This window comes from Microchirus variegatus (assembly GCF_963457635.1).
Source record: "Microchirus variegatus genome assembly, chromosome: 7".
In the NCBI taxonomy this organism is placed as follows: domain Eukaryota; kingdom Metazoa; phylum Chordata; class Actinopteri; order Pleuronectiformes; family Soleidae; genus Microchirus; species Microchirus variegatus.
The window spans coordinates 16,234,608-16,249,506 of record NC_139808.1 but is presented as its reverse complement, the minus strand read 5'-3'; the positions used below and the strand labels follow the sequence as shown (position 1 = coordinate 16,249,506).

At 37.7% G+C, this 14,899-nt stretch overlaps 1 protein-coding gene across 1 annotated transcript; it reads left to right on the top strand.

The window, feature by feature from the left end:
- Positions 1 to 14,186, top strand: sypl2a (synaptophysin-like 2a). Its single transcript, XM_083892412.1, has 6 exons — positions 1 to 143; positions 339 to 413; positions 6,004 to 6,119; positions 6,650 to 6,845; positions 8,062 to 8,235; positions 8,988 to 14,186. The coding sequence occupies exons 1-6, from the start codon at positions 129 to 131 to the stop codon at positions 9,117 to 9,119; spliced, it is 708 nt and encodes a 235-aa protein (XP_083748538.1). The 5' UTR covers positions 1 to 128; the 3' UTR covers positions 9,120 to 14,186.
- Positions 14,187 to 14,899: the final 713 nt, after the last annotated feature.

The window sequence follows — 14,899 nt, the reverse complement described above, 5'->3', positions numbered from 1 at the left end:
ACAGTCAGTTGACACTGCAACGCACTTCAACACTCGAATGCACGAGGAGTGTATTTAAGTTTGCTTTGCAACCACTCTGACAACCCACGAGTAAAAACCAAACGACTCTGCACTTGTTTCGCGTCTTAATGGATACAGTACAGGTATGTGACTTTGCTAACTACCCAAGTTGATAGAAGTTAGCGTTAGCATGTCGTTAGCACCGTTGGGCTAACAAGGGCAGGGCCAGTTAGCCGCAAGGTGACAAACAGGTAAAGATAGTGAACGAGTGCTTGTTTCAACGTCTTTACACCTGTCAAACGTCATGTTTGTGTGCATACTTTGTTTGCTGTACACAGAAGTCGATATCTGGATTCTCTCTGGATCTGGGTCCGTTGAAAGAGCCTCTTGGATTTATTCGAGTCTTAGAATGGGTGAGTAGTTATTATTTTAAATACGGGTGGGACAGTATATGATATCATCACTCAACGCAATAAAAATCTCTCGCAATAAGTCGATCGTTGTATATTATCAAGACGAGCCTTTTTGACTAGTCGTAATTTCATTTTGACTTGAAGTTGTAGCTATCTGTGACGTCATTCTTACTAGCCAAATGACTACACTTTCAGATATCTGCAATTCAGTTTTTACTAGTCAAAATAACGTCACGTTTGCCATTCATGTGTATGGGGTTTGTCATTATAGATTATTATAGATCTACAACATAATTTGGACTATCTGAAACTTAATTCAATATATCTAAAAAAAAAAATCAAAAAACAATGCATAATGTATCTTCAATTGAGGATAATATCTTAAACGAATTATGACTAGTCATAATGCTGCTATAGATATCTGAAACTGGAATTATAGATGTCTACAATTCATATCTGACGTTGCAGATATCGGTAGTGAATATCCTGTTAAAACTGTTTGCCATAATGTTATTGGGGTTGTAATTGGAGCGAAATGTAAATATTTAACAAAAATGCTGTCAAGCTCATTTACAGTTTAAGTTATTTATTTCATAGTGCCACAGGTGGAAGCTGGCATCTTTGCAGATAATTATAATGACTTTATTTTAGATTTGAGGGTTTCTGATTGGTTGAGAGTTACACCTGCCTCAAACTGAAGCTATCTTCTCCAAGACAGTCAAGGGGTAATACATTAACCATGACTATGTTTGCATGTGTAATAATGTATAAATATACAGGAATTGTAAAATTCCTGTATCTTAGAATATACCTTTTTATATGTACTTAAGGCAAGGGCCTTGCTTTACGGGGGCTGCCATTTTGCGTCTCAATGTTTCTTTTGAATTTTGAAGGAAAAGCCCACTACACAAATGGTAATATCCTTTCTAGTATGTGAAGGCCACCTTAGTTACTTAGCATGCAGGGGAAAGGCGGTGATGACGTGTCCACCATTTGTGACAATCTTCAGTTTTAACATTAGATGATTTATTTATTTTTTTAACTTTCTTTTGAAATTAATAGAATGTGTCAGGTCATTTTCCACACTTAAAATATTAATTTTGATGTATTTCTTGTCGAGTCATAGTTTCTCAGAGAGTGTCTAAATGGAGAGGTTAAAGCCTCATGCAGCTTTGGTATTATTCAACATCTATACTGATAGATCCAATCACATGTGAACAGCTCTAAGTTGATTTATTTGCACCTGGCATTAGAATTCTTCCTGACTGTGTCAATATACATGTACGTCATTTCTCTTTGTGAAGACCAACTGATGTTTTTTTCCTGCCATTCTGTACAGATGTGTCTGTTTGTGTATGTCTCTTGAGTTGGTATGAAGGAGGGAGAGGGTGGAGTGTTTGAGTGAATCAGTGTGCTGCACAGCTCTGCAATGGCATAACATTTTATCCATTTGCAGGGGGAAAGCAAAGGCAATCATGACCATCAGTGCTAAAATTGTGGACACGCATAAATAGATGTTTGGGCACAAAGAAGTATAATGTGTTTTTTTTTTAGTTAAAAAGAAGGCCAGAGGGAATAAAACAGAGGAGGCAGATTTGATAGAGTGCAGGACACATTTTTATCATTTATACTGGTAAAAGAATGTCTCCACATGCTTTTAAGATCATCTCTGGTGTAGGCTGAGTGAACGCATCTACTTACCTTTTTACTTTTTCTTTGGGATTTAAATTTATGCTTGTGCCTATTAATGGAATCTTAATTACTGATTTGAGACACAGATGGACTTGTGTCATTTCTGACAGTTAATCACTGGCACTCATGACAAGATTGCTGCTCCAATCGCAGTTAAGCAGATGTTTTTAAAACAGCAGTCTGAGTTAGTTGGATGTTGTTTACTGTATGTCTCTCTAAATATCACTGCCATTTAGAGTGTGTGCAGTTGACTTCATAATGGATAACGTGAAAGGACTGTGGACTAAAAAAAGAACCGTAATGGAATGCCCCCTCTGATGTGGCTGCTGTGTTAAACTAGGTAGTGCTGTGTGTGTATTTAAGGTTTGAGCCTGTGAAACAGGCATGCCCTGTTGATAATCAACATACAGTGTACTGTTGCAGTACACTGTGGGGTGTCACAACAGCAAGACCAGCTCTGCTAGTAAATATTAGGCTGCAATACTGTTTTGCATACATTCCTCTCTGGATATGCCTGCCTGCAAGGCTGCTGGCTCTCTTATATTGAAATCTATGGGGCTGCATTTTAGTGTGGATATGTAAAAACCGAGACATTTTAACAATAACCGCAATGACTGGTTCTCATCAGCTACAACTCGATTATAATTTATGAATAAATAGCTCAGCTAACTTAATTTCAGTTTCAGTTTGACCTCCACGTCTATCTCACATCAGAAATGTTTGTCACATATAAATGTATATAAATGTTTATGGACACCGATTACTGCTGAAACCGCTCCCAAGGCTTGTCTGGAATATGGATATTTTTTTAATCTGAAAAATACACTTTTCAAATGAAACCATAATAGTGTGGATGTACTCTCTGTAGAATAGATCGCAGCTATCAGTAACTTACTTGTCAGTAAAGTAGGTAATTTTCTTAGTAGTGTAGTATTTTTTTTTTTTTCAAGCAGTAATATGATCAGTTTGAATAATGTTTCCTTTTTCAACCTGGATGGTTTTAGATCATTGATCATCATAGATCCTACTAGCAATGTAAGTAAGAAGTGGTGATGTTTTGTTGTTGTTTTAACCAATGTTTTAACCATTGCAAAGGCTGTGCAAAGATTTTGCCCATAAAAGTCTAAATTTGGTAAGTTCTGGTACAATGATCTCATAGTTTAGTAATTTTAGACCGCCATAGACATAGTCAAGATCGTTAATGGGAAACTACTAATGGCTAATGTCTGTGTAATAGTTGTTTAGGATATTTAGGTCACTTTGCCTTCAAATCTTTCTAGTAATCCAGCAAGTTAAATTGTTGTTAGTCTTCTTCAGGGTTAAAGCTGAATTAAACAGCCACAGTGAGACATTCTAGTGCTGTGAGAAGGGTTTGCCTCCCTCCTACACATACTTTGAGCAGATGTTTATCATTGATATCACTGAATGTCAAGCTGATCTAAATGCCACTGCTATTAAGCATGGATGGCAGTCAGAGCAGTTTTTCAGTGTCACATGGGGTGAGTGGTCATCCCAATGGGACATGGTCTGGCTATTTTTGCAGTCAAGAACTTCTGAGTTTGTTACTAGTTCATGTTGCCATAATGCGATGTGTTCTATGTGTACGAATACTGATTATTCTAAGAAAATGTTACTTTGCAAGATAAAGAGCCATGTGACTGGCTGCTGTCATGTCTTTGCTGCTGAGGCAGATGCCGGAGTCGGTCAGTTTGAGACTGGGAGTGGACATTGGAGTTTTGGGAACCAACCACGCCCTGTCTGAGGGGTTTATTTGGGGTGCTGTCAGATTGGTCTGGGTGGGTCAAACAGGGTTAAGGTGAAAGCTGAGAAATGGTGTGGAGATCCTAAGATACCTGAAAGATGAAACTCATTCCTGAAAATCCTCAGTGGGCCTGAAGCTTGCTAAAATACTAATGGCTTAAAGTTCCCTGGCACTGTGTCGGAATTCTGGGGTGGGGCCATGGATGTTTTAGATTCAAAAATAGATGCCTATGGAAAATATTCTTGCCAATTATTCATGTTCCAAATTGGATACTTTCCATGGGAATGGTTTTAATAAATGATAATTACCTGGAAATTTTGAATAATTGAAAATACAACAACAAGCAATTGTAGGGAAAGTCTATGTAGGTGTGTGGTAAAAGTGTGCTCAAGGATACGAATCCACACCATTTTTTGACAGAACTTGCATTAAAACCATTAGGTTTCGAAAATAAAAGAGAATAAAAGATATATATATATACACACATATTCATGTTTATATTAAAATAAAATCATCTTGTGTGCTTTGTTTTTGTAAGTAATTGTGGTGGTGGCTAGGCATCCCATGCTGCTTTGAGTGTGTATATCTTTTTTTAATGTGACAAGGGTAGAGAGGGCTGTGCTTGACATTCGAGACTGCAGCACTTTATGCTAATGCTTCACACTGTAAGCATAGAACCAAGGTGAATTGAAACGACACTTTTTGAGTCTTTTCAACAGACTGGCAGTATACTCTCTACAGTAGACTGCACTACACCATTGTTTCTGAACAAAATACATTATGCTGGAGAGAAAGTACGGAAGCAAGAATCAAATAGCTTATCAGATGTTTTTCATTGTAGGGAGGATGTCCTGGGAGGGGAATAATGTGAGGTGGGAAATGGGTGGCCTTTGTCACATATTACCTATCGGCACTAAACTGGTTACTTATACATAGTTTACAAGATGATTATTTCTTCTACACAGACATTCGTTTATGAACGGAAAAGCAATTTTATGATGAGCATGATGAGCATGTCCAAGACTCATACAATTCTGGGAACATATTCAAGAAATTGCACCTTGTTTTTTAATCTCCTCTGGATGTAATACAGTTGTTCTTGCAAACAAAAGAAATTAGAAAGAAACATTTGAAATGATTAAGTTTTTCTTCTCCCTAATGAGCTAAACTAACTGAACGAAGACCATGATACAGTTAATGACTTTTCACTGCATACTGGCCACATTTGACCTCAAACCTGTTGAAGCAGAATAAGTATTCAGTGCTGTAATACAGTTGACTCTGCAGGCTGGCTGGTTACAGTGGAGTCATGGTTTCCTTCTCTGCAGTCAGCTCATGTTAAAGGTTAAAGGAAATGATCTTTGTTCCTCTCTGCTTTCCAGTCTTCCTGCTGGTGTCTGTTGTTTGTCAGTATAGTTGAAGCTGTCAGCAGTTCTTTCCCTTAGATAATAAACATTTTGCTGACATTCATCTGTGGAAATGACTATGATGTTTGATATTCATTCATACATGATATTCAAAATTTAGAACCCATCCTTTGATTTGCAGAGATCTAGTGTTTTCAATGCTGCATTACATCCAAAACACCCCATACACAACTGCAGAGTGGGAAAAAAAACCCTCACAGTACTGGAAAGGCACTATGGTGACAGTTTTCTGTTTGCTTACCTCTGATAGGCAGCACAGTTACAATGTCTTCATTGTCTACGATCATTTTTGACAGATATTGTGATTGCAATTTGATTTGCAATATAAATTTTCAGCTGTAACAGATGTAAAATGACCAAAATATTTATTTATTAATATTCTATACTATATAATAACTTCAAAACGAATAATTGCTTCCCATATGTATTTGTAATTTTTGTTATTTGCATAGAACAATCAAAAACAGAACTGTTACATTGATGTCAATAATTGGATAACTGGGTTGTTTCAAACTGCAGTTTCACTTTGAGAATAATGATTTTTCTTTTTAGCCTGACAATTCACCTCATTCATACCAGTTGTATAAACTTTTTGTGAAGGAATTGCATGCTTGATTACCCTTAGAATCAAAGGCCTGATGGTTTGTGAAATGTGACAGTCAAACAAATATGTCTCAAAAAGACTGCTGTTTTCTCTCTACCATTGCAGGTGTTTACCATCTTTGCCTTTGCTACCACTGGAGGCTACTCTGGGACAACCACTTTCAAAGTCACCTGTCCAGACAAGGATCACGATGTTAAGGCTAATTTTCAATATCCATTCAGGTACTGTAGAAGGGAGCTTCTTCTTTTTTTATCAATAAAAGCAGCGTTTCAGTCCATGTCACTGTTAGAAGCTTATGAAACATAACTTTCAGTTAAATCTGGATTATTAACGTGCAACGTTGCATATTTACATAGCTGAATGTAGTAGTGATGTTGCAATAACTGCTTATTGTCAATACTGTCAGCAGTCTGCAGAAGCATAAGCAAGTTTGTATACGACTACAGTGTTTGCTGCGTGGATGTATTTAGATTGACTATCCAACGGCATTTTTTCTATTATTTTAAGTGACAACAAAGACATCTCATTGAAAATAACAATTGTAGCCAGTTATTTATTTTTTAATCACGGTGGACAGTGGTAGACAAAATGTTGCTTACCCCTTTTTATATTCCCTTCTATCTTCTTGCATTCTTTGGAAAGCAGATTAACTGAGGTGAGCAATTGTTTCTCTGAAATCACACAGAGTATAAAAACAAGAGTCATCAGAGCGACTGTTGACACAGATATTTCCCTCTGCACTTCTCTTCAGGTTGTTAGCAAACGCATACAACGTGCCATCATGTAACGGAAGTGAGACCACATTATTCCTGCAGGGCGACTTCTCCTCCTCTGCCGAGTTCTTTGTGTGTGTCGGCGTATTTGGTTTTCTTTACTGCACCGCCACACTGGTCTTTTACCTGGGCTACCAGCAAGTCTACCGTCAGACCAGTCGTGGTCCCATCGTAGTAAGTACATGCATATCTTTTTTTTGTGTGTGTATTTGTTTTATACTCAACTGTGGCTATAGCTGATTCAGGCAATCGGACAACTTGCTGAGTTTACACGAGGAGGAGACATTCGATTTGTTGACCGTGTACGTCTGACTCCACCCCCAAAAGCTTGTGCTATTGAATCAGTTGTTGACTTTTTTTTTTTTTTTTTGGGCCTTTTTGCCTTTAATGGATCGTATAGTGGAGAGATACAGGAAACAGGAGGCAGAGAAGTGGGGAATGACATGCAGGATAGACCGCTTGGTGCGGGATTCGAACCAGGGTCGCCTGCAGCGAGGACTATAGCCTCATATGGGGCAGGTCAGGTGCTCTACCATCTGAGCTAAACACTGCCCCCTTGTTGACCTTTTACTTCACAGACGAAAAACAGCGAACGGTGAAATGGATCGTGCTGTGTGTTCGGTGTGTTTCGTACCGTCTGTACATGTTAGTCATGAGTGGGTCTTCACAGCTTTCGCTCTAGCCTATGCCATGGTGTTTATTCTTTTCGTCGCCTCCTTCTACTTCTAGGTCAAAGATTGACATTTTGGTGCATGCGTGGAACGCAATACATGCTGGAGTAATCAGACTTTGAGACAAATTATGTTTACATGACGCATGAACCATTGTCTTAGTCTGACAAAACTCAGACTTTTAACATGCATGTAAACCATCTGATTATGTCTCTTATTAGGACAGTTGTGAGGTAAATGGGCAAACAGATTGGCTATTTGTTTATTCTTACTGCGCAAATTTGTAAAAGGCTGATTGATATTGTTGTGATAACAGCCATGCGCTAAACATCAGCTGCACTCAATTTCCCTGATGCACTGTGCCATGTTCACTGCTTGTTTTCCTGGATTACAGCAATGTGCATGACCATTATACACAGAATCCATCCCAAAACTGTTTCAAAATAAGTTATTGTTCATCTCTCTGTGATCAACTGTTCTGGCTGTGCAACATATCAAGGAAAGGGAAAAGAAAAGCCACAGAAGCCCTAAAAAAAGCCACAGAAGCTAACCCTAACCCTAACCCATGTCCAAAAACAAAATGAAATGTGGACTTATACTTATACTAATTTTTAATAATGGATAATATTTTCATACAACAGGAACTTGTATTAATGTGAGATTGATGTGTACGTGATGCAGGTGAACATGCTCAGTGTTTATTTTGTACTTTTTGCCAGGACCTTGTGATCACTGCTGCCTTTGCCTTCCTGTGGCTCGTGTCCTCCTCAGCTTGGGGCAAAGGCCTGACTGATGTCAAATGGGCCACTAACCCTGATCACCTTGTGGAGCCATGCAAGGATATCTGTCACACAGGAGAATATCCTTCCATGGGCCGCCTCAATGCCTCTGTGGTAAGACTTGTTAAAGCTGCGCTTCCACTGGTTATTGTGTTATCAGAGAGCAGATCTATGACCTTCAGCCTTGTTCACTTTACATGATTTTCAGACCAATGTTTTGGTCACCAACAAGTTCACCACTCATTGCCAATCCCCCCAATTGGCACATGATTGGCAGTTATAATATTCACTTACAGGGCAAATAAATGACTCAATAGATAGATAAGTTTTTGTCAGATCCATGATGGAAACATTACACCTGGATCAATGCATCAAGTGATGCGAGTAAATACAAATGATCCTGCGATTCACATGACCAGGAAAGTCCTTTCACATTAAGTGTGAACCCACCATAAGTCATCTGCTGATAATTTTTTTACACATGGTTTTCAACTAAAGAACATTTTTTTTATTTTACAGTCAAACATTATTCCTGTCTCTTAAACAATTTTTTATTCCTCGTGGTTGAGTGAGACTATACAGTACGAAGTCCACCTTCCAGATAACATTCATTCTAACTCTGTGTTCACTGCCTCTACGTGCTCTATTCTCAGGAGGGTCACGCCTATGAACCCATTAATATTTACATTTTAATGTGCATTTTAAGTATGTATAATAAAATCTAAATGCACATGGTAAAATGAAAATGAAAGTTTAGTTTTGTTAACCCATAAAACATTTTGTGAATCGACATCACCATCATTTTTAAACACAAAATTTGTAAAGATTTTATTTGTGCAACTTTGTGTTTTCCTGTCTCTCTACAGATATTTGGCTTTTTGAACTTGATCCTGTGGGCAGGTAACTGCTGGTTCATATACAAAGAAACCCCTTTCCACAAGGATCCCATGCCACCTGCCACCATGGAAGAAGGAGGCGCTCCTGGTCCACAACACTGAGAAGCCTCTAACAAACGGCCTTCACCCACATCAAGAAAAGCTTTGAACCCAACATTGGCCTCTAATGTTAGTGTGCAAACGTGGAAAGGCAATTGTCATAGATGTCTCCCTAAAAGTTCCCCATGTCCTACGAAAACACTAAGTGTAAACACAAACAAAAAATGTAACACTATGCTCAATAGAGCTTCTGTGAATGTCGGCTAATTTGTAAGTAAGTGATGTTCAGAATAGCAGACCTGCAGTGCAGTTGCCTCCACATCGGCACACTGTCCTCCAGTGACGTTTGCCCTTCTGAGTGTCAAAACTGTGAGCTAACAAACCTTATCAGACCTGATATTGATTTCCATCCCCAGTGATCTGATCATTCAGATCTCAACAAAGTTTAGGTTTAAACACTCCAATCCTTTCTAAGTGCAGTCAGATCTGATTCGGAGATGTCTCTATGACACATGTCCACATTTGTGAGTATGAATGAATGCAGTCCATCCTCCATATGCATTAGAAACCACCTCATCACATTTTCCTTTTTACACTAATAGTGCTCATACATGTAAAATACATACAAAATGTATTTGCAGTCACTGCCACAATATTAACTCTTATTTACGTAATTTTGTTCGAATGGTTAAAACATATTTGTTATGTTACAGTAGTGCAAGCAGTGCTTTGTTTCACTCGAGCTCCACTTGTCTTTTTCTTTACTCTTTCTTGTTCACTTGTGCACACACTTGCATCATCTGTTCAGGCAGACAAAACCATCATTGCGTCCTTGCAAACTGACATGGCATCAGTTTGACATCTTAATGTCAAAGTGTGAACAGTCCTACTTAAGGCTGTCCACATGGGATCAGATCACAGAGGACAAACGTTAACACCAGGTCTGAAAAGGGCCTGAATGTAAAAATATGTTGTGTGCTTGTATTTTTCCAGTTGTAGTAACCGCCGACACCACAGGCCTGACACATAATCAGACTGAGGCATTAAATCATCCAACCATCACATTTACAGCCACGCTGTTCCTCACCACTGAGTCAAAAGGACATAATAATAACCACAGAATCGTGCCTTTTCTATCCAGAGAAAATCTGATTACACACTGTAAGTTAAAAGACAAAAAATCACACTACAACCTAAGATCCTTCAAGTGAGGAAACTGATTTTTGTTGTTTTGTTTTTTCTTAAAGATATTTAATATGTCCAAAACAAGGCAAACTCTCTGTGTTTACTCCAGTAGCTAGTGCAGAATACCTCACATTGAAAGTGACTGAGGTTAATCCTTGTTTAGATCCTGTTTGTTCAAAATATTACTTTAAGACTACTCACTAACACTAAGGCTTACCCTCTTTTGAAAGAGGAGACTTTATTTACTTTGTTATACAGGTTATATGTCTTTTTATCGTCATTAATTGGTCCATTGCCGTTTTGTTTTTTTTAAGCCAATGTTGGATCTGTATTTGTATTTACCAATGGGAATTTGTCTGTGTGAAGCTTCACTCTCTGTCTTTGTTTTTGATAATGTCACACATGTTGTTCCACTGCGGAGCTTCAGCTTTAATCTTGTGATGATAAATGGTTCTAAAAGTCTGAATGTGAGCAAACGGTTGTAGGCAGATTGACGTAAAACCTGCTGTATTTCTTCATGACCCCTGCCCATCCTGTTGCTCTGCGTATAACTTGACAGCGATGCCGCACATAAGGGTTTGCATTGAACTCATAGCCAGGGAGTGTTGGAGTCACATAAATGGAAGAAATGAAAGGAGGAGTTTTCATTTTGCATTTTGAGAGTAAAATGAAAATGTCAATGTTAGGGGTGACTGACGGCTATGAGAGCGAGTGTTGACAAGCTTGCTTGTTTGGTGTAGCTGTCATTATGCTTGCATTTGTCTGTGAGCAGATAGTATTTCAGGTTGTACACATACTGTACGTGTTGTCGGTGCATTCTCTTCAGAGTCAAATTATGGATTCCCACTCTTGTGTTTATGTGCTAAAAGAGAGTTTCCTCATTACTGAAACATTTCGAAATGTCAGTTATGTTCTCAGCAGTTTGATTTGCAAAAGAAACATAGTTCTCTCATATAACCGGAGTTCCTTCTCAACATTTCAACATTTCTCTTGACATTTATTCTTTTCATGTTCTGGTCCCCAACACGCTTACTGATGGTTTTGTAGTTAGCACATTGCACTTGGAGGGATCTAATTATTCTCATGAAGGATATGTGCATTAGTAGGTTGCTTAAACAATCTCTACAGCTGAATTTCATTGCCCAGAATATGTATGAGGGACTGTCAGAGTCAAATATGTTCCACATCATATAGAAATTTTACATGAATAATGTGTAATGAATTGCTTTATCAGTTTAAAAAAAGCTAAATCTGAGTTTACATAGAGCATGGTGACATTGATGCTTGTGTAAGGGTCTATTGGCGTTGGACTTAATTTATTTCCTGCCTTGTTTGTGCATAAAAACAATGATTTATTTGTATCAACATGTAAAACACTAGAGCTTCAACTGCTGAATAATGTCTCCTTTTTTTAATTACATCACAGAATGCATTTGTGACTCACCTGCTCACATGGTTCACAGTAATATCATTTATAGACGGCAGCAGATCCAGTATGCCCATGCTGGCAAAATGAAATCAGAAACACAATTAGTTTCCTACTGCTCACAATGTTTTCATATCAACAACTGACTATTTTTAATTGTAGATACATGGAGCTTAAACACTGACTCTCTGGTTTAATTAAATGTATAGGAAGGATAAATATTGGAACAGGGCATGTTAAAATTAAATAAAAATGATGATATTCAGACTGAGATTAATACCAATTGATTAAACAAAGGAACAATATACTTAGTCAAATATTAACATAAGAATATGAGAATGAAATAAAGGATAAAAAAGTATAAATATTGAAACCCATCCATCCATTATCTATAATCTACCACTTCATCCTCCACCGTAGGGTCGTGGGGGGTGCTGTGCCTATCTGAGCTGACAGGGTGATAGGCGGGGTACACCCTGGACAGTTCGCCAGTGCATCGCAGGGTCACATATGGAGACATAAAATAAAATGTATATACACCAGTAAAGCCAGACTAATGTTCATTAGAGTTTGGGATTAATAAACATTAGCTTTTATAAACAGATTTTTATATATATTATATGATAACCTAATTTTATGCTAGTTGCAATTGGAAAAACAATCATGTCAAATATCATTGTCACTGATTTAAAAAATAAAATAAATGGTAATAATAATTAACATATACATTTTCAAAATAATTGTTTTGCTGTTTATCTCAAAATAACGTTTAGAAAAGTATGAATGACATTTTTGACGGATGAAAATAATTGTATGCTTCTTCCACACTTTGCTCACTAGAGGGCGCTCTGAAACCAATGTAACGTTTCCTCTGAACAGTGAAGTACCACCATAGTAGTTTATTGAGAACATGTAAACCATATTTATAACATATAAATGAAATAATAATAATACAAAAGTGGACACTCAAAGACAACCCGAGAAAGGAAAACAACACTATGATTTAATTTACATATCCTAAAAGGGGTGGAAAGAAATACAATTTAATTAATCACACCCCCCCCAATGATCTCACATTACTCTTTACTTGTTTCTACTGGTCTTGACCAGTGATTTATGGAGTTTGCCATATCAATAAAACTGAGCTCACTCAATATTTGTTTTCGTGATATTAAATAATGTTATCACAGTTTTATTCACTATTTAAATAAAATCTAGATGTGCAAATATGTTTGCACAGTGTGTTCCTCGACTCCAACAGACTGCAGTGTGAAAAACAGCATGAATTTTCATGACGAGTCAAAGACAGAGCAAGCAATAACTCTTTGAATAACATTGAACAGTGAAGTGTTTCAGAGATGTGATAGTTGTGCAAATGTGCACTAAATGAGCAATCTTCAACTCCAATGAGTTGTCGTTTTTTCTCTCCACACAGCTGCTTAGTTCTCTTATACCTTGTTCAGTGGTAGTGCGTTGTCTTTCACCTGGAAGGTTGTGGGTTCAATTCCTCACTCTGCTAGTCTATATGTGTGTCCTTGAGCAAGGTTATGAAAGATGTGTAAATGGATAAACTATAGTGAAAAGCAGCTCATCAAGACTTGAAAAAAAGAGCTTTATTAAATGCAGATTTTTTTGAGTCACCTCCTAGTGGCTATTCAATAATATTGAATAGCCACTAGGAGGATATTATATTCTCATTTCCTGTTTTGGCTTCAGAATGGACTGAGAAGACTACATCAATTTTTCATACACAGTGCAGTCTATGGTCTCAACACATGTAGTAAGTACACAGTGTTCTCTGTTACATCATGTCTTCATGGAGAACTGTGTTTGTGTCTCAGCACAGATCAGGCTCACTGTGTGAGGATTAACTACTTACAGGGATCAGGAAAGGTCAAGGTGTGTTCATGCGTGAGGACCTGTGACTTCTGATCCTCACTGATGAACACGCTGTCTTCACCGAACGCTTTTGGTGTGTTTGCCTGTAGAGATTTACAAATATAGGTTGAACCACATTTAATGTCTCACCCCTCCATTATGCCACTAATGGCTTGAGTCACACAAAGGACAATGTCACTCTACAAGTCCACTTTTGTCTCAATCTTACGTGGGTATATTTGGACAAAATGGTTCTCTTGCGCTGAAGCTGTAGGGCTTCTTAGGAGGATGTAGGATGCAGGATGCAGGATGCAGGATGCATACCTTGATTGTAACGAGTGGTCATTTGAGTTAATGTTGCCTCTGTTGTTTGGTTTTGATCCAGTCTTCTCATTCTCCTCTGACCTCTGGAACCAAGGCATTTTGTTTTTACCCAGAAAACTTCTGCTCACTAATAGTTTCTCTTTTGCGGACCAGTCTCTGTAAATCTGAAATACTCAGATCCAGACCACCTGGCACCAAAAAACATGTCTCCATCCCTAAATACATTGAGTTGCAGCTATGTGATTGGCTAATTTGATATTTCTGTCAATGAGCAGTTGAACAGAGGTACCTAATAAAGTGGCCAGTGATTGTACGCATGAGTGCTACAGCTTCCTGTTATTTATTTGTCCCTGGGACAGCAGACACAATTAGAAGCTCCCACAAAATGTATTTTTTACCGTTTGTCAGTCCATTTTAAATTAGATTAAGAGCTACTGTAATGTCAGACCTCACGTATTTATCTCACATTGTGCTCATGTGGTGTATACGGCTAAATAGAATTGAGTTTAATTCAATAATTCTAAATGAACTGGAACACAAATCCAGACCAAGTTACAAGATATACTTGTTCAGAGTGTTATTGTATTTTTTTTTACCTCTTTAGGGCATTTTCTGGCATGAACATTGACCTTGTCAGGACAAGAGTATAACAAATCCTGGTCTTTATGAGGCAGAACCTCATAAAACTCAACTTCAGAATTGAGGAACTGGTAATGTTAAAGTCCAAGATTTGTTTGGTTCATTTTTATTTGCACACACTCCAATTATTCATTTTCATTCATTCATCATTCATAGAGATCATCTAGTGACACCTGGCCATTGCTGCAGCAAAGATGTGGCAGGAGGAGTTAGAGGTGACTTAAAAAACGAAATGTTTCCCTTTCAAAATGACAATAAATGAAAAAATGTTCAATAACCTGTGTTGTTATTCACAATTTAATTAGATATGCTTACATAGAGATTTACAGTCAAGACCAAAATGGCAATCATGATGATGTATAACAACTAAAAATAACTAAAAAAAGAAAAT

Excerpts from the sequence above, each read along its gene's own strand:
- sypl2a (XM_083892412.1), top strand. Across the intron at positions 6,120-6,649 it reads AATTTTCAATATCCATTCAG|GTTGTTAGCAAACGCATACA; the intron begins GTACTGTAGAAG and ends ACTTCTCTTCAG. Across the intron at positions 6,846-8,061 it reads CCAGTCGTGGTCCCATCGTA|GACCTTGTGATCACTGCTGC; the intron begins GTAAGTACATGC and ends ACTTTTTGCCAG.